This window comes from Cololabis saira, chromosome 21 (genome assembly GCF_033807715.1).
Source record: "Cololabis saira isolate AMF1-May2022 chromosome 21, fColSai1.1, whole genome shotgun sequence".
Classification (NCBI taxonomy): domain Eukaryota; kingdom Metazoa; phylum Chordata; class Actinopteri; order Beloniformes; family Belonidae; genus Cololabis; species Cololabis saira.
The window spans coordinates 19,936,060-19,959,282 of NC_084607.1; the positions used below are offsets into that span (position 1 = coordinate 19,936,060).

The following is a 23,223-nucleotide window of genomic DNA, read 5'->3' on the forward strand; positions in this document are numbered from 1 at the left end:
GAGTAAGTTGGTGTGGGTTTAACCTCGACAGCCTCCAGCCCCCCAACAAGCCTGAACAGGTTAAAGCAGGTACTGAAAAAGATGGATAAATGAGAATAAATGTGAAAGTGAATAAATGTCCACAGATGACCAAAACGTTAGAAGAGAGCATCCACATTTTGGAGAGCCTGCTGCTCCGCATATTTGTCGGATTTGTTGTGGATGTTTCGTTTATCAGTTCCGTGAAATAACAAGCAGCCAGAGCCAATTATCACGAATTGGACACAATAACAATAATAAGAGTCCTTTTGACTTGAAGATCAGCCTTTCCCCCGGGCAGCACATGAAACACCAGAACTGAATATATAAATTAAAGTATTAAAAATATAAAAAAGATTTACGACCCACAGTTGGATAAATCCCTGATTTTAGAGTCCAAAACTATGATTTATAATAAATCTTGAAACCGAATAACAGCCAGCCACATCAGGCTCGGCAGTACTTCATTTTGTAACTCATTGGTAAAAATTTTCAAGTTAACAATGTTAAAATACAGTAGTTAACATAATCAAGCCCAACTGCATCTAACGACATGCCTCACATGCAGTAGCTGCTACAGGCGGCATGACTGTGGACTCTTAGCGTTGTTTATTCATCTGTAATGATCCGGAAGTCACATTCTAGTCGATTCATCTCAGGAACCCTTGAGGGGATTCCAACCCAAGTCTGAAACTGCAGCAATAACAGATGGCAGCGGTAATTATCGTGGATTTCACCTGAAGTATTTAACGCCTCGACAACTACTATCAGCAGATGGCTCTATCAAGCGAGGAAAGAGCTAAATGCACAGCGAGTGCCATACAGATTACCAGCATGCAAAGGTCGCCAATGTGTGGAAGAAGCCTCTGCATGACTAATGCAATCAAAGATTAATTTTTTGGGGGGGTGTAAAAGGTCCCTCAGAGAGCAGTAAAACACTAAACTGAATTTTTGCAACATTTTGAAACTCCCTGTGAAAATAGCACTCTTGCTCAACACAGTGCTGCAGGTCAAGCAGAGGTTAATGGAGATGCAGTGGTGGTCGGAGCAGCGTCGTCTTGACCTTCGCTGCAGACAGCGACAAGTGGCGCAGTCACACTAACAGAAAGGATGATCGACTCTGCTGCTTTTACACCCTCAAAAAAAAACAAAAAACACAAGTTTGATCTGTGACATGGCAGCTTATTTCTGTGCTCACTTCCTAGTTGCCAGCAAACCTCATGGGGAGACCAAGTGTAAGGCAGATTTTACCACCTTGTCTCGTTCAATAAACAAGCTAATTAAACTGAAGGCACGGAAATTTTGAAAATGCCTTTGTTTGGCATTTTAAGCTAATTAGGAATGACATGCATTTCATAATTAAAACTGAGAATGGACCTTTCAGACTCAATCTTTGTAAGCTTTCATAAATAAGTCCGTATTAACTTTCACATCTGTAAGAAAGAAAATAGTCAAGAAAGTAATGTTCATTTAAAAAAACAGCACATTTTTGCTGGGTGGTAAAGGAGGTGGGTGTTTTTTTAAATGCTTAAAACTGACCATGTGAGTATTAAACAGCTATACAAAAGGCTTCCAGAATCAATATTACAATAACTTGGCAATAGACAGCGGACAACTAAAGGATGCACATCCTGAACATAATTTCAAAAAACCAAGTTGTCCGGCTGTTCTGATCAGGGTGAAATCTCAGTTGTTGGCATTCTCCAATATCAAGCTTGGACTCAGTGTGACTGACTTCAGCAAACATAATGCCGTTCTAAAAATAGACTTCAAGGACACCGATGGGTAAGTCGACAAAGTGAAACGCTATCTTCCAATGTCCAAGGAGCAATTCTGCATCCGTTATTTATCAATACTGAAGTGCGGCGGTTTGGCTTTCCACGAAGCTCTTAATATAGTTGGACGGTCTTCACAGATGCATTCAGGACGTCTTTGGTTACAGCAGGTCTGCATCCAAGAACCTATTTAAGCTTTAATAAAGTCAGAACAAACATGTCAAAATTACCAAACGAATATCTACTCTTCATAAATAAGCACAAAACAGACTCACAGAGAGTCACACACCGATTTTTCTCTTTTTATTCAGTGATAAATAATTTCCTATGATCATAGGCTTTATGTGTAGACATCCGATCAAGGCAAGAGACAAATTAGAGGGCACACACGTTGCCACCATTAGAAAATAGCAGAAACAAAAAAAAACAAAACAAAAATCAATGAGGTAAGAGGTTCTCTTCTTTTTTAATATATAAATTGGTGGTGCTTCTATGTCTGTTACCTATACTGTTGAATGCACAGTGCTTCCTAATAGAGAAATCCTGCCTTCTGTGTCTGTACATTAATAAACAAAAACAGGTCATGGTACAGTACTAAACCAAACAAGGCAGAGCGTACAGCTTAGCAGTATACATCATCGGACCAAGATGAAGAGAAGCTGAACAGGAAACAGAAATAGAAAACAAAACTATGACTTTGCGACTGAGCAACTGCGAATGTTTCAACACACTCAAAACACACACTTTTCAGAGAGAGAGCCGAGTGTCAGTAGCTTATTTGATCACACAGTGTTGGGAATAAACAGGATGGTGATGAGTAAGTTTTTAAAGAGGATTAATGAGCAACTCTTCAAATGATCCTCAAAGTGTTGGCTGCTTCCAGCTAGAAGCTGTTGCAGTTACTTATGGATTAGTTTAACTTCTCAGATGGAAGACATTTGACAAGGTGTTTTGAGTAATGACCTAGACGGATCAAAAGTCTTCAAACAGTGTGACCCATCTCGTCTCTGAGGGTGTGGTTTAGAGGGAAAGATCTGAGTCAAGATGGAAATCATACCTATGGATGCCATTATCTCTTGCATAAACATCCATCAATGTCAAAAAATGACAGATTAAAACAGCTCCCATAAGAGTTTAGAAGCTTTTTATTAAGTTAATGTAAGAACAGTTCACTTTTACAGTAGAAGCTCATGTACCAACGCAAATTAACAGTTTCCTTAAGTCTGAGTAGAATGCTGCTTTCAATGAAACTTGGGATTTTTGATTCATTTTTTTGTCTGTGTCTTTTAAGAAAAAAAACCCAGAGAACTTACAATAATAATAATAAAAAAGAACAAAATGTATGAAGCTTTTTGCTTTAATTGTTTACAATCTGTCAATATGAGAAATGACCTAAAGTGCACTGAAGGCTTAATTTTTTTTAAATGTATTTATTGTTTTATCATTTATCCGTCTAGTGACATCACATGTGTGACCTAATAAAAGAGTAACAATATGGAGTTAAACCCGTAGGCAACAGCTAACTTAAGTGATTTCACGCATGAACACCAGAGGACGTCAGGACAATCAGCTGCAATCGCCTTTTAGTTCTCAGAACTGGAAATACAGCGTGGTGTATGAATAGTGCACACAAGAAGCTGGAGATGATAAAAGAAAACCCAAAGTAGTTGCATGTTGCACACACACAGGATGACTGTTCTGTTGACAGCCGGCATCATCTTACACAAGAGGCCTCTATGAATTCACCTGAGAATTTTTTGTTGTTGTGGCTCATGCAGAGATTTGTGTTCTCACATCCAGCCCCTTTCTCGAATGTCTGAAAGCTTTCAGGGCTGCCATGTGTTTATGAAAATGGCTGAATTAACTCCATAGCAACATATGTTCTACATAAAGCCCAAACAATGGAAATATGACGAGTGAAATCAGTTTGTCTCAATTTTTTTTTATACCTCCTAGTGCAGAAATATCAATACAACATTAGATATTCAAATGTCATAGGAAGGTTCCTGATAAGAAGTTTGAAATAAATTATTTTTCGCTTTCTGGGAGTTTATATTAGCAGATGTTATTGAGATTAATGTAAAAGATAATGACAACCATAACTGACAATAGCAATAACTGCTAGAATCACTTTTAATATGTTGACCGACAGCACAGAGAGTGAAAGTGTGTTGGTGTGTGTTACATTCACAGCCCTCTCGAGAGCACACTGAGGCACAGCCCCATGTATGGACCTGACCCGCAGTCCCAGTGCCTTCACTGTTGCACAAAACAAGACTTAAAATAAAAATAAGAAAGAAAGAAAACACACTCCTGGCTCACCTTTTCCCTATCAAACATTAAAGGAGAATACCACTTATTTTCAGCACTCACATGTTATTTTCACACCAATCAATACTGTCAACAAAATAGGGGTTTTATCCCATGTCCCCAAAAATACAACACCACGGTCATGTCCAACCTTCGAGAACTTCTTGGTGAAGCGATTGTGCACATGGTCATGTTGTTACAAACTCGGGACAAGCGTAACATGATTATTCCTTAAATTCACAGTCACTGGCAAAGGATTTGCATCAGCTGGATGGTTTAGCTGAGCTGCCTACACTAATACTTTGTTGCGGTCTGTATGAATAACATTATGCATGGTCTCAGACTGAGTGGCATTCTCCTTTGTGGTGCTTGACCTCCGGTTCTGCTGCCGTGGAGGCCACTCCAAGCTGCTACCTGCTCCTGACTGGGAGCTGGATGAGACAAAGAGGAAGCACACCTGCATCTACCTCTCATCCACGGCAGGTCTGGTGTGTGTGTGTGTGTGTGTGTGTGTGTGTGTGTGTGTGTGTGTGTGTGTGTGTGTGTGTGTGTGTGTGTGTGTGTGTGTGAGTACAAACAGCTGGGATTACAGCTGCTCCCTTCAACAGCACACCTGAGGCTGTGTGATATGGCAGACTAGAATACACCTTGCTCTCAAGTCACTTTCAGAACACCCCCCACCCACCAAATTCACTTCAAGGATTCAGTTCAACGAACCTCAATAACACTTGAACTACTTCAGTGGAAATGCAGTGAGGTACAGAAGGGCAGAGGGAAAAAAAAAAAAAAAAAAGACAACAGAAAAAACACAAAATTGAAAATAGCAACGAAAAGCCAAAAATAGCAACAGGAGCAGTTGTGACGGAGCAGAAGTGTGCTGAAGGGTAGCGGGGCGGACGGCTGGGGATCAAGTCGGGGAGTGGCTGTAGTGGTCCTCAAGAAATGTGCGCCAGCATTGTGGCTGTGGTTGCCATGGCAGCGGCACATTAAGCACCCTTTCCTACAGGACGACAGCAGAGATACGGCTGTATCTGAAATCTGCAGTGGCGGGGTGCTGCGACAGCCTCAGCTGTGCTCACACTCCTCCACCCTGTTGTGCCCATGTCCCGTTAGTGTTTTGTTCATTTATTCATTTAGTTAGGTTCTCCGTGGTGCTGCGGTCCCTTGACACATAAGCAGAGACTTTCCCCGTTTCAGGCTTCTGGCTAGAGTTTGTTGTGTTTGATTTTCAGTCATTGTGTTCTTTTAAATCCCATAAAATTTTCAGAGCCTCTTCTGTCAGTCCAGAGGCAGGCGTGTTGGAGTCATCAGCCTGGAAGGCAAACTTTGCCTGCAAACAGCAGTCCCACTATGGTGAAGAAGATGGAGAGGACGAACAGCACGTACGAGGAGCCGACCACCGTGTTGTTGGGCAGCTTGTACGGCTGACCTCCTACCTCGTTGATATAGAAGCCTATTGGGAAGATGAGTGCCGCCATGCAGAACAGGATCACTGGAGGGAAGAAACAAGAGAGAAAAGTTAATTACCTAATTGTTTTATAATGATTACAGACAAAACACATAATGAAATAAATCTATATCATATATCTATCGACGGTGTTGTGCACGAACACGTTCATTGAACACGTTCATTTCTGTGAGAACGTTGAACTGAACGCAACATATTTTCAAATAAAGAACTTGAACGTGAACTTGGTCATTCTGCAGATCATGAACTGGAATTTGAACTGTTCAGATTATGTGAGTTTCAGCTTCACTGTTTGGGTCCAATTATTACGGAATAATCCTTCTCATTTCACCAGCGGGCGGCGCGCACACGACGAGACGACGACTTCACACTACATTACCCACAACGCAGTGCACACACCAGCATAACAACGGGCATCATCTCTATGGCAACAGTGGCCCGAGCCCGCTGCAGTCTTTACGAATGAAAGCTGGAGAGAGAGACGCCGCGGATGCAGCGTGAGCTGATGATGCCTCTGCTTATCATTATCTGCGGGAATTTTACACATCGTCTCCCAAAGAGTCAGATGGTAAAAATCTAACCTTTCTGTGCAAATTATGTCCACCTGCGCTGAGAAAACAAGTCCGAGCGTCGGGCTCGTCGACTTCAAATTTGAAACGTCATGTGGAGTTAAAGCATCCGTCCAGTAGGGCTGGGCGATATATCGAGATTTTAATATATATCGATATATTATCAAACACGATATGGTATGAGACAATATCGTTTATATCGATTTAAAAAAAAAAAAAAAAATGTTGTTTTTTTTTTTTTTAATGATTTTGATATAGCTTATTTTGTGACAAATTGACTTGAATGTTTTATTTGAGATTTGCACAAATGTTTTATTTGCACAACTGTCAACCTCAGTGGAAAAGTCTGCCTGTTACTGTCTACATTGTACTAATTGCACAGTGTATTTTAATTTAATTGTTATGCAGGAAAGGGATATTTGTTTTATTTTATTCAAGAAGCATTTTTATTCTATATATGCAGGCAGTTTATTTTTATTTCATTTGTTTTATACATTTTGATATTGTGCAGACCTCTGTTAATAAAGGTTCCTGTGTGACATTTGGTACAAGGCTTTGTATTAAAACTGACAGTTTTTTTAAGGGTTTGCCTCAGAAAAAAATGAAGCTAACAGAGATGCTAACAGAGATGCTAACAGAGATGCTAACAGATGCTATGCTATAATGCTTTGGTGGAAACCCCAATTAAGGCACAGAAAAAATATTGAGATATATATCGAGTATCGCCATTTAGCTAGAAAATATCGAGATATGACTTTTGGTCCATATCGCCCAGCCCTACCGTCCAGTGTGAGCAAATATCCTTGACAATCAAACAAAGTCACCAGGAAAGACCAAGAAGGCCCCAAGAGCCCCAAACGACCCCAGCCCCACTGCTGCACCTTCAGGGGTTTGATTTCCCAGCAACAGGTAGACAAACTGATAATGGATACATTGTTGGAGATTTACAGCCTTTGAGTAAAGTTGAAAAGCCACTAGGACAATACATGATTGATTACAGCAGGGTCTCCAACCCTGGTCCTCGGGACCCCTGTCCTGCATGTTTTAGATGTTTCCCAGCATCATCACACCTGATTCTAATAGTCGTCATCAGCTTGTCATCCAGGTCTGCACAAGTCAAACATGCAGGACAGGGAGTCCTGAGGACCAGGGTTGGAGACCACTGGTATACAGTGAAGAGTTTTGGGATAGGGTGGCGTTTCATTCGTACTTCTCACCTAAAAATATTGAAATGAACTGAATTTGAACTAGTTCAAAATGAAAATTGTGAACTATGAACGTGAACTGTTCATTTTTAAACTATGTGAACTGAACTTTGAACTAGTTCATGAGAAGTATGAACTTGCACAACACCGTCTATCGATATTAGAAGTTTCTAAAGTGACCACAAAATGTGACTGTGTCAAGTGTGAGGCGTGAGTCTCCAGCTATGTATGTCTGCATTTATTTGTGCTTGTTTAGAGTGTCTTTGCAGTTGTTCTGCATTTCTTGTGAGCTGCTTGCATTGGTCTATATTTGCTGACCTAGTCTTTAAGGTCATTCTGCACCTTTGCAGTCATTTATCTTTGTTTTGTGCTTGTTGGGTGTCTTTTTTATGCACCCTGTAGTCGTCTTATTTCTTATTTTGGATCTCTTTGTGGGTCATCTTACAGTGGCTGTTATACATCTCTCTGGCTCCCAGCATGTGCTCTGTAGATCCATTTATTCATTTATCCATGTTTCTAGATCCTACATATAGAATTCATTTCAGGACGTGCTTGTGTGAAGGTTTGAAGAGGTACAAGAAGAAGATCAATTCCCAACAAAGAGAAGGCTGCAACCCTTCTACACTTCTCCAAACTGGCTTCAGACAACTAAGCATAAGGTAACCGAGCAGAAAACAGATGGTGATTATAATGAGTTCAGTTTCATTAAGTTCGTTGGTGAGATACAAATGTAGCTTTCAAAGTGCTTTGAGGATAAAATAAAAAAAATAAATTAAAATGAGGAGACTTTTGTTATTCAGTATTCAGCAGTCACCCTGGTGTTTTAAATTTAAGAGGAGGAAGCAATGATGGGCATTTATGTGATGCTATACAAGTGGTGTATTATTAAATAACTGCTTATTTTATTTCTTGTAAGAGACAGTCATTTGAAGAAACGAAAAACTGTTGTATTAAATACTTATATGTTAATATCTAAATATTCAAATGAACAATTAGACGGAATTTGGAAAATTCCTTTCAATCTAAAACATGTTTTCAGGAGCAAGAACTGAAGCATCTACTGAAAAACACTCAAAATGCTACAGGACATATTACTAGATGATAGATGGAGCCCTTCACAGAAGGGTTTGAGAATTCATGACTCAGCTGGGTGGCAGTATAGCTGCTAATAAAAGATCAATCTTATTATTTCATAAAATTCTGTTTTACTTGGAGCCTGGGATAGCTCAGTAGGTTGAGTTGGCACATTTACAGAGGCTATCGCCCTCATGGAGGCAGCGCAGGTTCGAGTCCCGGCCAGTCACTCTTTGCTGTGTGTCCTCCCCCTTCTCTCTTTACCCGTTTCCTGCGTCCCACAAAATCTTTAAAATAAGAAAAGAATTCTGTGTACCTGCATGAGAAGACAAAACTGCGCACAGCGAGTCTAAAACATAACTTAGATGAATTGTTTAACCTACTTATTTCACAATGGCATCTGATGCTGCCACAGAGGAGGCTATGTTTAGAGTTTGGGATTTAAGTCAGCTGTGAGAGGCACTAGCTCCGTCAGTGACCCCCTTTTGCTCCTGATATCAGGAAACCATGTAGAGGTTCTGAGTCTATAAGAAACCTTGAAATAAACAGTAAATTAGTTGACAGGTATATATTAAGCTAGAATGCTGAGACAATGCTGGTGAAGTGGCGCCATTAAATTACATTTAACCCATTTTTACCCATAATCAAATCAAATTAAATCAACTTTATTTATTTAGCACTTTTCAGACACTAGTAACCCAACGTGCTTTACATAATACAATCAACATTTAACATAGAAAAACTCACACACTCGTGGTTAAAAACACACATCTGGTCATTTTCACATACATGCTCACTTCAATATCCAAACAGCACACTGTGACTACGTTTACATGCAGTCAAAATTTGGGTTATTGCTAATATTCCGGTTACTGAAACATTCGTAATATTCCGTTTACATGTGTGAGCAAACAGGGTTATCCCTGTATACATGGTAATTAATCGTTTGGGATATCTCGATCAAACCAGCGACGCGTGGAGAACGTCATTTCCGCAATTCCTGTCATTTCCGCTTCTTCTTCCTGTATCCAAATTCAAAATTTGCACAACTTTTCGCTCACCTTCTTGTAAATTTCGCTATCCCGGTACTTTCTACCGTCTACAAATGCCAAAATGTTCATATCCTTCATTACATTTATGAAGTGATTAGTCTCCTCCTCACTCCAAAAGTGTGGCGTGGTCTTGCTTTTGTCCATGTTTAGAAGTACGTCCTGGACTCAAAAGACCAAGATTCCTTGCGAACAGAGCATGCTTAGAAAACAAATTCATGTTCCGTTTGATGGGGATATTCCGTTTGGTGTTTACATGACCGAATATTCGGGTTTTAAAAGGAGTAACCCAGGGGTCATATTCGGGTTTTTAAAAACCCGAATATGAGCAAATTCGGGTTATTCAAAGGGGTTATTGGTGTTTACATGGCCGTGCAAAACCGGGTTATTGCTAATATTCGGGTTTTAAAAGGGTTAATGACTGCATGTAAACGTAGTCATATACTCCACCTCCCCCACATAGACATTAAAACATGAACATCATAAATAAATAAATGAAGACCTGGCATGACGCTGAGCTGAGGAACGATATGTTGGGGATCTATCCCCACCAGGAGCCCCCCCACCAACGACCAATAAGGGCGTCACCACGGGGAAACCAGATCAGGGCCGGCGGGGGCCACACCACAGCCGAGGCTGCAGTGCAGGACTCCCCAGACCCCGAACTGGGCCATCCCCACAGCAACGACCCCACAGGCCAAGTAGGCCTTCCCTGGTTATAATAAACCTTAGCTCAATTACTACTTACTAGCACAATTACTTAAAAACCTGTTAATCTAAACTCACTGAGCAATGATTCAAAACTGTGGTCAACTTTATGTAGTGTGTTTCCATGGCAACTTACAGGCACTCAATAAATGCATACCTTTTGTGTTTTTACACTTGAAACATTTGTGTAGCCATTTCTATTTATTGCTGCTGATAATACATAAAATGTTTTTGTTTAAAGACATAAGAAAATGATTCATGCAATTTTAAAGTGAACAATTATTTATACTGTGTTGAGTGTACTGCTGCTGCATAAAGCAAATTTCCCCATTGAGGGAGAAATAAAGGACAATCTAATCTAATCTGACCTAATCTATTTTAACTTTTAATTAATTTCCATGTGTGAAGATCATGTCTCATGCTCTCTGAGGCTACATCCAAATTATTACCTTTTCATTTTAAAGTGCAAGTGTCACAGTTATACTGGCAAATATTTATACTGGCAAATTCAAACCTTTAAAATGGAAAATGTTTTGTCCACTGCCGACCCGGTTTCAGTCTGTAAACAACTGTTGTGGTGTTGTGGTAGGTGGACAAAGCCAATGCATTTGAAAGCGATTCACTTTATGACTTGCTCTTCTGCGTCGCCACGTGTACTTCCCTGATTCATTAAACCTCAATCAAATTACCATTACTGGATATAACACACAGGTGCGGTGGAAGCGCAAATAACAGAGTATAGATGGAAGCACTGCCGACTCTATCGTTCTCTATATCAGCTCTTATGCACAGAAAATGTGCATTTAATACTGCGACCGCCTACATGTGCAGGAGGAAAGCCATTACAGAGAGCAATCTGCTGCCAAGTTATTTCCAGTGGAGTTTTCAGGCTCTTTTCACATATGTGTGTATGTCCATTGATCATGGATGACTATTGATGCAAAAACCTGGTCATTCAATTTAATTCAATAATAATTTATTAAACCCCAAGGGAAATTATGTAGATTCAATGTATTCAAACGGTCAGGGGACCTAATTTGTTTGGGCACATCACTTTACAAAACTCAAACCTTACCACCTAACGCTTCAATGCTAAAATGTTAAATGTTATGGATACTATTGCTCCCATTATGGTGAAGGTCATCTCTGACATGTGGACAACCCTCAGGACAAACGGAAGAAATACCTGACTAACACTCTGGACAACTCTGGGCTGACTCAGCATGTAACAGAGGCCACGCACAATAGGGGGCAAACTCTAGACCTACTGATCTCTGAGGGTCTGAGCATTTCAAAGGTTACTGTGTCTGACGTGGGCCTGTCTTGATCACTCGTGTGTTTTCTTTGAGAATATGTTTTCAGTGCACACAAATGCTTCAACAGCAGTGATCTCAAAACAGTGTATAAGTGAAAACAGTAGTGAGATCTTTAACCAGGTCTTCTCTCCAACACCTTCTCTGTCTGGGGGTTCAGCCAATGAGCTCATCAGTAGCTTCAATGCTAAAATGTTAAATGTTATGGATACTATTGCTCCCATTAAGGTGAAGGTTATCTCTGAAAGGAAGACGTCTCCATGCAGAAATGTTACACTGGTAAAAAAAAATAAAATAATGGGGGGCACGGTGGCGCCGCTGGTAGTCCAGCCGTCTCACAACAAGAAGATGGGTTCAATTCCTGCCGGGGACGCTGGCCGGAATTGAGTGTGTGTTAAGTTCCCCCATGACTTCAGCACCTAAACCCTGGGTGGGGTTGGCGAAAGGGCCTTTCTGTGTGGAGCTTCCCTTGGGTAGCTACCGTCACAAAAACATGCACACAGTCCTGGGCTATACATGCATATTTCTTCATATCCTTCATTACATATTTAACCCAAAACAACTGCTAGGTTGCCTTCCAGTCAGGTTTTACACAGCACCACAGCACTGAGACATGATGACCAAAAAATTTAATGATATATGTCTGAATATAGATAGTGGAAAAATGTCAGTCTCAGTTTAACTGGATCTCAGTGCTGCATTTGATACAGTTCCCCAAGGTTCCATCCTGGAACCTCTTCTGTTTAACATCTACATGCTCCCACTGGAACAAATTATAAAGAACAACAAAATAAACTACCATAGTTATGCAGATGATACACAGATATATATTACAATTTCCTCTGGAAACCGAGGCCTTGCACTAGCCTTTGGTAAATGCATTGAGGAGATTAATGACTGGATGTGCCACAACTTTCTTCAGCTAAACAAAAACAAAACTGAGGAAATTGTCTTTGGATACAAAGAGAAATAATAACAAGTCACCACAGAGCTTCAATTTATACACCTAAAAAACCACCAACCAGGCCATAAATCTGGGTATTATGATGGTCTCAGACCTAAGTTTGGAAACCACATTAAGGCAATAACAAAGCCAGCCTACTTTCACCTTAAAAATATATCTAAAGATCTGATGTCTCAGCAGGACCTGGAAAAACAGGACACGACCACTTCCAGCTGTGCCATGCGCTTCGTTCGCTCTGGTGCTGCTGGTGCTGCAGCCGCAGTGCCAGGACGCGCCGGGCCGGGAACCTCCTCGTCCCTCACCGCTTCCGACTGTAGAATGACTGAGGACATAACAAATAAGTGCCGGGCCACTCTCCTGTTGGCCTCCACCTTCAGATTGCACCACTTCTTTTTATTTCTGCCACAGATCTGTCCGTGGCACTCACGGCGTTTACAGCGCCGCAACGACGTGCTGCCACTCACTCGTTTTCTTTTTGTTAGCGATGCCACTACTGTGACCACCAAATAATGTGGTTTTCCTGGCCTCCACCTCATCCACAACATCTCGATCTCGGTCTCCGTGAAATTTAGTGACACGGTGGCCTGGCTCGAACATGTCTAATTCATCCTGACGCACAGCAGAAACAGACTGCAGGCAGGCGCTGTGCATGCTCAGCAGGCTCATTCATATGCAAATACAGTCATCAAGTACTTGGCATTCACCATTCATGGTAGAAAGTGGGCGTGTAGAGGGCGGGATATGAGGCGAATTCACATGCGCAAACTTCCAGGTGGACTGTGCGCACGCCATTTTCGGCTTTTGAGCGCACGTAGACTTTTAGTATGAATCCTACGCACTCTTTTATAAATGAGGCCCCTGGTCTTTAAAGCTCTGAATGGTCTAGGACCAAAATACATCAGTAACCTCCTGACCCAGTATGAACCTTCCAGACCCCTCAGGTCATCTGCATCTGGTTTTCAAACAGACTCCCAGAAAGCCTCAGATCAGCTGAAACACTCAATTTATTTAAGTCCAGGTTGAACACTTTTTTTCTACTAATTTGATCTTATTTGATGTATTGTTTTTATTTCATTATTTTTTGTATTTTAATTTTAAATAATGCTTTTTATTTATATTTGAATGTCTTTGTAAAGCACTTTGAATCACCTTGTTGTTGAATTGTGCTATAGAAATCAGCTTGCCTTGCCTAAAGCTACTCCAGATCATAACTTTGCCCTCATAGGCTTGATGGGTACATCACTTCATGAACTACTCGTCTCACACATGTACTCATCACTCTGGAATAAGGTGAATGGACTCATGAGATTAATGACTTCTTTCTATTGGTACATAGAAAGAAGTTCAATCTTTCCACTGCTGAGCAAACTGAAGCTTTTTTTTTATTCAGTGATAAGTAGTTTTCTTTAGGTCACACAGCTACTACTTGGTTTCTTTTCATATAAAATTTTCTTACTTTTTCTATTAACCACTGCCAAGTGTTCAGCTGTTGATTTTCACTTATCGGTTTCAATTAACATTTAAGTGATCTTCACTCAAAATCATTAAAGATTTTCTTTCAATCACATTTCTTGCCTAAAATTGATTGTTCAATACTCTCCTTCCAGGTTTCAAAAATGCATCGGTCAGTTCTTAACCCCATTTTAGTATTTTACGAAATCTTTTTTCCATGACTACATGATGTGTTTTCCAACATGGTTAAGGAACGAGAAGCTCCTCACTGCATCCGTTAGGGTTAAATAGCTTGCTGCCAGATGAAACATATTAATCACTCTGGTACTTTTCCAATAGAAGGCTCTCAGCAATTTGCTTAGTTGAATCCAGGTGGGGACTTTTTTTTGGCAAGGCAATGCATGCTGTTGTTTTTAACTCTAATAAGAACTTGTCACGTAAGAAATAAACATCAGGTAGACTGAATGGTAAACCTAATAGCCTGTATTGATTAAATAATTCACAGAATAACTATGTTTTGCCAGCTTTCTTCTTTTGCTTTATTTCCATCACTGTTGCCTTTTCCTGTCAGTTTGAAACACCTGTTTCGATTTAATAAAAAGCCATGCAACGTAAGCATTTCAAGCTTAAAATTACACATCATACATCGTCAAGGTGCCCTGCCTCTCTGAACCTTTTTAAGTTTTGTTAAACTGTCAACAATCACTGCCTTGCTACATAGTAAACTACACAAAAAACATACATATATACATATATATATATATATATATATATATATATATATATATATATATATATACTGTATTTGCACATCATGCTTAAACTGAACCATTATTAGTGCACTGCAGTGGCTCCCAACATGCCATCCACGTGATACTTCAAAATCAGAAAACACCATGGTCTGGACCGATTCCTGATATTTAAGTACTAAAAGGAATTGGACATTAAAATATAAAAAAAAAAATCGAATAACTTAGGAAAAGATTATCCTGTACCTGTAAAAAACCTCTGTCCCCTCAGCTTTTCTTAGGACTCTTTGATGCTGCCCTTCCTAAAGATAGAAATTCCTGATCTGTGTCTACAACCACAGAAATCCCCCAAAAATGCCTGCTGCACATATAAACACATCCTCACTGCAGATGTTTGTTGACCAAAGGTGTGCAGATGAGCAGCAAACACCTGCCCAAACACAGATTCATGTTGTTCTTTGATTTTTCCTACATAGCAGCAGGATAGGTAATGTGCAACAATATTTGAAGATCTACAACATGTTTTCAGGCTTTAACAATCACAATTCCATCTGTACCTCTTATGTTTATCCATTCATATCTAAATGTTCACATAATAAACCTTTTACAGCAATAGGGGGCAACTTCTTCCACGATTAAATGTTTTGTAATATAATAAATATGCTTGGGCAGAAAACTTAATTTCACTTTAGAATGTGTGCATGACTATCAAGTTCTAACCTTGCGGTCAAGATTAAGGCCAGACTTTAGAATATAAAACAGGTAAAATACAAGAAAATATTGACGGTGGCCAAACAAATTGTTAACACAGGTCGCACACATGACGCTGGTGACATTGCTGTTTCTTAATGTAACGTTCTGAAGCCTAAATCTCCGTTTACAAGCAAACGTGAAGACAGTGTTTTTGCAAATCTCTACTTCGGCCAGAGTTTTTGGTGGCTTTGAGCTTCGTTTTCATGTAAACCAACGGCCAAAACGCATGAAAACGCCACCGTTTTTGCTATGTGTAAACGGGGCCTAAGTTTGATATTCCCCACAAATGCAGATCGGGTTTAATGTTTTTCTGCAAACAGAAAGCAAGCACTGTATGACACCTCAGGAGCATATCTCTCAACAGGCATAAATTAGATGTCAATCTTTCTAAACAGCTTTTTTTCAACCCTGTTTATTGTCAAGCAAGCTTAAGTCAATAGAATATTCTGCATTAAAACAAAGAGGCCTTAGTAAAAGCCACATGTCTGCTAATTACTACATGTTAACATGAGATGCATGATGTCCCGACTCAACATTTACATCCTCAGACAAATGCATTACGTTAAAGCCATGTGCCCTCAGATTGTGTTTGTTTCAACTGTACCCAAGTGGAATAGCTTTGGCATTTAGTGGTTTTCTGAGAAAAAGCTTTTGTAAAAGCAGTGATACATCTCAGAAATGGTTTGTCTGCATTTGCAATAAGACAATCAATATTGATCAGTTTGCAAACTGCTGTTTAAGTGTCCAATAGTTGTTAGAAGAATCTCTATTTTGAATTGAAATCTGCTCAATGAATCTAAGACTCCCTCCATGAGGTCATTCAAGTCTACAGAGGCCAAAACACCACATGTTAACATGTTCTCCACTTTCCCATCAAACCTGGTTTCATAAGTGAAAGAAGATGCACTCATATGTGAACACTGAGACCAGCATCAACACCACTGGGATTAATTAGCTCACTATGTCGACCACATGGGAAAAATCATTAATTCATAACAGGCAAACCTAACAATAACAGTGAGCATGTTGTGATGTTCCACTCAATGCATAAAAGGTGTGTTAGCAGCTGCAAAGCAAAGCAGAGGTCAGGAGTGAAGTCATTGGGGAGTCATTCAAGAAGATTCAGGAAAAGGTGGTTGTGACTGAATACCCAAGCTGCCACTAATTAGAACCGTTTTATCTTTTTTTTGTGCCTTTGACGGCATTGTAACTAATGGTGATACAACTGAGGCCACATATGCAACACAACATGACATTAAGCAACAAAGAAACCTGATTTACTTTTGAATAAAGGATCAATGGCAGTGCAACAATTATGAAATAGTCTCATGTTATTAAAAATAACTCCCAGTGACGCATCTAGTTTTCCTGTACTTTAGAGCAGCAGATCTGCACATAGACTTTGTAACAGCTTCAATGCAGGTGGAACACATATTCATAAAGCTGCAATATGGCATTTTCCTAGTGTGTGCCACATCAATTTTTAATCATAATCTTGTTGTTCAACAAAGCCTGTACTTTGTACTGTTTCCGCTTGGTCCCATTAACCCATATGGAATAAGGAAAATGTTCCCTGGAGTTCAATACAAGGAAGCAGTTATTTAAGAAGGCATGGTGTTCATTGTTCAGACTAACGCTGCAAATGCTGCTAAATAAACTATTATTAAAAACAGCCTACATTTGTAGCTGATAGAATTTCACCACATAGTCAAACATCTGAAAGAGATTTGTTTATCAAAAGTTTACTAGTAATAATTTGTATCGTGCAAGCCTGTACTGAAGTCAAAATCTCCAAATCCAAATCGAATCCAAGTCCAAATCTCCAAAAATCGACCTGATAAGTTGACATTTTTTAACTCATGCAAGGCGAATTATGAAGGATGCACAACTCACTGTGTTAGGGTTTCTATTCCTATTTATAATTCATGATAACTTATACTGAGTTTTGAATTTAACTTTTGGATTCAATTTGATAGTACTTTATTAATCCCTGAAAGCAAATTTTATCTTTCCCGTTGTTATTTGAGAGGATGGGCAGGAATGACCAGAACCAGTTTTAAAGGAAAAAACTTAATTGATAAGTTGGTTTTCCAGTGTTATTATGTTCACTATTTTCACCAGGCTGGCTGCAAATAAAACCCTCTGTTTGTTTGAATGAGTAAACCAGTACATGCTTAATTCATGCATGCTCAGAAAAAGCTCTTGATGATCCAATCAGATGCTCCATGCTGTGAAAAAGAATTAACAAGTGCAGCTTGTCTGGGAGAGTTATGTGAAGAAGCATCTACTCTCCAAATAGAAACAACCTAAGGGGAAAGGTGACTGGTGTATTGGACATGTTTTGCATACACAGGACAGTAGAATATTCACTCATTGAGATTAGTATAACTCCTCCATACTGTAAACTATTCTAGGCTACGTTCACACTGCAGGCAAAAGCAACCCAAATCTGATTTTCTTCTTTTTTTAAACCCATATATGATTTTTTGTTTTGGCTGGTTGAATACTCTTGCTGACATTATATGAAATTTGATTTTCCTACATCAGAACTCTCTCTGATGGTGTCCCCCAAACAAATGACCCCAGATGAGACTGAACTCTCCATGACAGACTTACAGAAGAATACAACATCTTGCTGCAAATGCTGAAGGACCTTAGCATCCTCAAGAAGTAAAGTCTGTTCTGTCCTTTCTTATAAAACAGCATCAGGGTTGTATCCCCAATCTGGTCTGCTGTCAAGGTGAACACCGAAATATTTATACTTCATCACCACCTCCTCTTCTCCCATGATGGAAAAACTACTCAACTTAATCCTGGGTCTCCTAAAATCCACAATCATCTCCTTTGTCTTGTTCACATTTATGATGAGATGATTGCTCCCACACCATGCTACAAAACAATCCACCAGTTCTCTGAGCTTGGTCTCTTGTCCATCACTTACAAATCCACAACTGCAGAGTTGTCCGAGTATTTCTGCAACAGACAAGACTAACTTGTATTGGATGTCTGAGGTCTACAGTCAGTATATTTACATGTACTAACAGAAAGTCAAATTGTCTCATTAAGCCGGGCATACACTGTGCATACACTGTGATTACACTGTGCGATTGTTGGCTCGTTTTGAACCGATTTTCCACTTGTGCGACTATTTTTTTGATCGGGCCAGATTTGGACCCAATCGTTGGTTGTGCTTCGTGCAGTGTACGTGGGGTGACAACGAGAGATTAACACCTCACAACGAGCTCCCGATCACGTACCGTGTGATCGCAAGAAAATCAAAACGTGTTTGAAATCCTGGTCGCTCCTCGTGAAGGTATCGCACAGTTGAAGTAGTGCTAATTCACATTACAAATCATCTTTTGATAGCAGAAAAAGAAAGGCCGTACTTCCCACGTCTGCCCAGCCAATTCCTTGTCCAAACACAACGTCGTCTTATTTTTTTTTTATTTATGGCCACACAGAATGGCACACATTGCCAATGCAGCATGTTTGTTCTTGCTGAGCATCTTCAGTGTCTCCCACTTCGGGGTTCCTCCTCCTCTTCTACTTCTTTTTGGCATTGCAGTTCCAGTACACAGGCTATTAGGAACGTATAGTATGAGCAGATGGGTCGCATCAGAGCATCGGGACATACAGTGTGAGACCATTATTCGTGGGCTGCGAACTTTTGAACTCAGCGATCTAGTCGTGCAGTTTGAGATGGGGCTGAATCAAACAATTTAAAATATTGCACAGTCTATGCCCACCTTTAATCAGACCGATATCAAATTTTTAAAAGCTGTGTATACACCTTAGCCAGGCATTAGTCGAACCGAACTGAAGCTCTTGTGATCGAGCTATTAGTTCCAGATAATGAGGTCCTAATTCGAGTTATTCAGACATGTATACGCAACCCACGCTTTCTTTTTTAAGTAGTAATGTAGGCTGGATGGTGTTAAATGCACTGAACACGTCTCTGTACAAATATTTAAGCCATCGCTCCACACATAGCCAATGTTTAAAATTCTGCTGTCCTGTCACAATTAAATTCATAAACTGTCTACTTCCATTACACAAAAAGAAATCATACACGCTCACTGCCGCTGCATCTTTGTTTTCACCAGTACACCTGACGTACTGCATTTGATGTCAACAGCTAAAAACAAAAAAGCAAATCTGTTTTTGGCACACACAAAAAAAAAAAAAAAAATCAGAATTGAGCATTAAAACCTGCAGTGTGAATGTGGCCTTAGAGTCAAATGTGAGGCTAGCTACCCGAAAGTTAAAGCGTCAGGAAAAACTGGGTCATACAACAGGAAAACAATCCCAAACACGCAATCAACTCTTCAGCAAATTGACTGAAAAAGGAAAACAACAAACTACATTGCGCTAGCAAAGTCAAAGTCCAGCCATCAAGCTGACTGAAATACAGGATCTTAAGAAAGTTGTGTAAACCAATGTCAGCAACCTCCAAAAAACGGAACCAGTGTTATAAAGAAGAGTGAGCTAAAATTCCTTAAAAACTGTCTTTTTTTTTAGACAAGTTGACCCTTGACAAGAGGGTGTTAATAAACATCTTTAATAAACAGCAGCCTGACTAATAATGTGTGGTTAAAGATGCTTTGTGCTTTGTTAATTGACTCACTGTTCCAGATGGTCCCATATATCTGGAGGTCTTTCACTTTTTTCACTTTTACTTTGAAATGTTTGACTTCCTACACTGTTGTCACCACATCTTCTGTAGTTACTGGTGACGCATTGTCAGAATGTATTATTTATCCAGATTGAATCCTCCCACACAGGTGACCCTCATACATTGGGAAACACTGCTGACATGCATCACATGGAGACAGAGGTGAGTCTGTGCCAGTCATACAAAGCTATCCATTCAAAAGACTGCTGATGGCCTGAAGCCAGTTAAACTACAGAGTGCCCACCTCCTCTCAGACTTCATCACCTGTTTGTCTTGCATGAATCATCCTCATCTGTTTACCACCAATTCCCCTTTAATCCTCTGTCCCCTTTCCAGTTGTGTCTTTACATTGGCAGCTCTTACTTTTAAACACCCCTTGCTTTTGACTTCTGCAAACACAGTTTGCACTCAGCTTGCCTTCTTTAGTCTTTGTAAGCCTATACTAATGTTCTCACCCAAACTCACTAGAGAGTTATAGGTGGATCAAAAAATGATCATCAATCTCTGAAACATCAACTAAAAATGAAAAAAGTAAACTGAAGTTTAAAGACAAGATCTCCTCAAAACCCCTCCTTAATTTCTAAAATAAATCATCATAAATGCAGCATTTTTTTTCAGATTCCAGCTGTTTCTATGCATCACATTCTCAGTCAGACTGGGATGTGGGTGCTTAAAGACCATCCCAACACCCTTATTGAATTTATATATTTCTGACAAATCATCATGCTCAAAATGTTTATGAGGAAAATTCAATTTATTTTCTAATACCTCGGGCCACGTGTGGCAAACAGAAGCTTAACAGGAGACAAAGGGTGAAAACTCTTCACAGTTGTCACCAGCAACCTCATTTTCTTTCCTCTTCACGCGTAATTTTTTAAATGGTGAGTCAATAGCTTTCAATCAAACATGTGATATGCATTTGTTCTCACTGGACAGTGTGTGGACAGGTTTTGGCATGTGAAAAACCTATATTTATCAGGTATTTACAAGAGATTACAAAGTGTTATGCAAATAATGAATCTGTCCGTTCACTGCAGATTTAAAAAAAAAAAAGAAAAAAAAGAAGGGTGTTTACACAAATCTACAAGCACTTTCTTTCTCTCTGTCAGCATCATGAAAAATGCCCCCGCAGCTTTCAAACAATAATACCGGGCATTGTAGCCTCTCAAGCAAGTGCTCCATCTGTATGAATGTGCTCCAGGCTGTCCCTTCCCTCAACTAACTGACAAATCAAACTCCACCATCCCACCCGGCCTCGTAGCCCCGGCCAAGGCACTGTGCACAAGAACTTTCGACACAAAATCGAATTTGAGAAAGGGAAAGGGGAAAAAAAATAAAATAGAGCTCAAAAGCTGTGACATTCAAAGCAAAGAGGGAGGTGAAACACTTGAGAAACACTGTGGCTACAATGACCACCCACTCAGGTAGCAGATAAGCTGCAGTATTAAAGACATTAGCTTAAGAGAGAAAAGGAATGCATGAATATCATCAAGCATGCAAAAATAGTGCCTGTGTATGTTTTGTATTTAAAACAGACTATGCAGACATATGTACTAATTGGACACATTTTAAAGAGGAAATGTCCAGACAAGATGAAGTGACACAAAGAGGAAAGTGATAAAGCTCCAAGGAAAATGTGCTACATTTAGTGTACTAAGCACAGCTCTTTAATTCATTGTGACAGTCATTGTCTTGTTCACTTACTGCCAGTAAAGGCGATCCAACGGGCGTATTTTGTGGCTTCTCTGCGCCAGTGTGATGCCACCAGAAGACCGCATGTGACTGTGAGGGATATGATGCCCATGATGATGAAGAAAAGTGTGGTGACCCACTCGGGGGGCAGCCGTGGTGGAATACAAGTTCGGTCTCGTCCATGGATGGTCTGACATTGTCTGACTAGTCCAACTGTAAGGGCGCCTATAAGGAGAGGAGGAAAGCTAATTAGTTGACCTTTAATTCACCATTCAAAGAGCAGTAGCAAATACACTACTGGGGTTTGAAGCTGATCTGACAAGGGTTTAAACTCACTAACGTTTAAAACTTTAGAGCAATATTATCAACAAGAAGCAAATCACAATAAACTTAGAAGCAGCATAGATACACGGATGCTAAAAATAATCTTTTTGTAGCAACCATACATTGTAATATAGTAAAAGCAAAAGTGAAACAAAGATTTATCATTTAAAAACCAATCACACCAAGGATTTTTACCTTGATCTCATACATTAAAAAGAAACAGTCTTCCATAAAGAGAAGCTGTCTGAACTGCCAAAAGACAGTGAATCAAGCAAGCTGAAAACAACCTTGAGAGGGCATAAATTCCCTTCAGCTGTGCCCAGGCACAAACTGTTGCATGCATGGAGGGGTCCTGGGCACAGCACAACCTACTGTGAGAAGCAGTGGTCTGATCTCTCCCACACACGGCTGTTGTTTTTGCTATTGGGCCACTTAATTCTGCAGCAGCATGTAATGACTTATCCTTGACGATAAAACTTTCCATTGAGCATAATTTTTTGTGAAGCCCCGGCTTTTCTATGTGAACACTCGGTAAGTGATGAAAACTAACTACAGGTGCTGAAATAACATGTGCTAAGCATCTCAAACAGTTATGATTTCAGTGAGTGTCTTAATAAACCATAATATTACAGCAATAATGAGGGAAGGGAGCATTTCAAATTAAAATGCCTTATATAGTCTCATGTTAGAACAGGCTGCCAATGTAATTTGTTCCATTCAAAAGAAACTTAATTAAAATGGGAAGTGGATTATCCTTTGATAATCCATGCAACAGAAAAACATTAGCATCTATTATCCACATACATTTTTCGAGCTGAGATAATGTAATTATATTAATTCTGCTCCAGATTGTAGAGTAAAGTTTAAGATGAAGTCCTTTTGGTGCTGACAGTGAATACATAGGATATAAATGTGCATAAGGTCAAGGTATTAAATTTCACATATAAAGTTGTCCTATGGGCTTCATCGAGCCACAATCTTCAGCTCACACTAGAGCGGTTCTCAGCGGAGTATGAAGCTGCGCTCATGAGACACAGCTCCTCCAAAAATGACACCATGGTTAGTCAGGAAAGGCCCTCTGCGGGTTGGAAAAGAGATTTTAGTTTAAGGTGGGGTTTTAATCAGGAG

General features: G+C 39.8%; 1 protein-coding gene across 1 annotated transcript in view; it reads right to left on the minus strand.

The window, feature by feature from the left end:
- Positions 1–2,081: 2,081 nt before the first annotated feature.
- mosmoa (modulator of smoothened a) overlaps positions 2,082–23,223 on the minus strand; it is a 42,566-nt gene continuing 21,424 nt past the window's right edge. The window contains exons 2-3 of the mRNA XM_061711990.1: positions 21,784–21,996; positions 2,082–5,595 (exon numbers count right to left, since the gene is read on the minus strand). Coding sequence (XP_061567974.1) covers positions 5,411–5,595; positions 21,784–21,996 — 398 coding nt within the window. The 3' untranslated portion in view covers positions 2,082–5,410. The remainder of the gene's footprint in view (positions 5,596–21,783; positions 21,997–23,223) is intronic.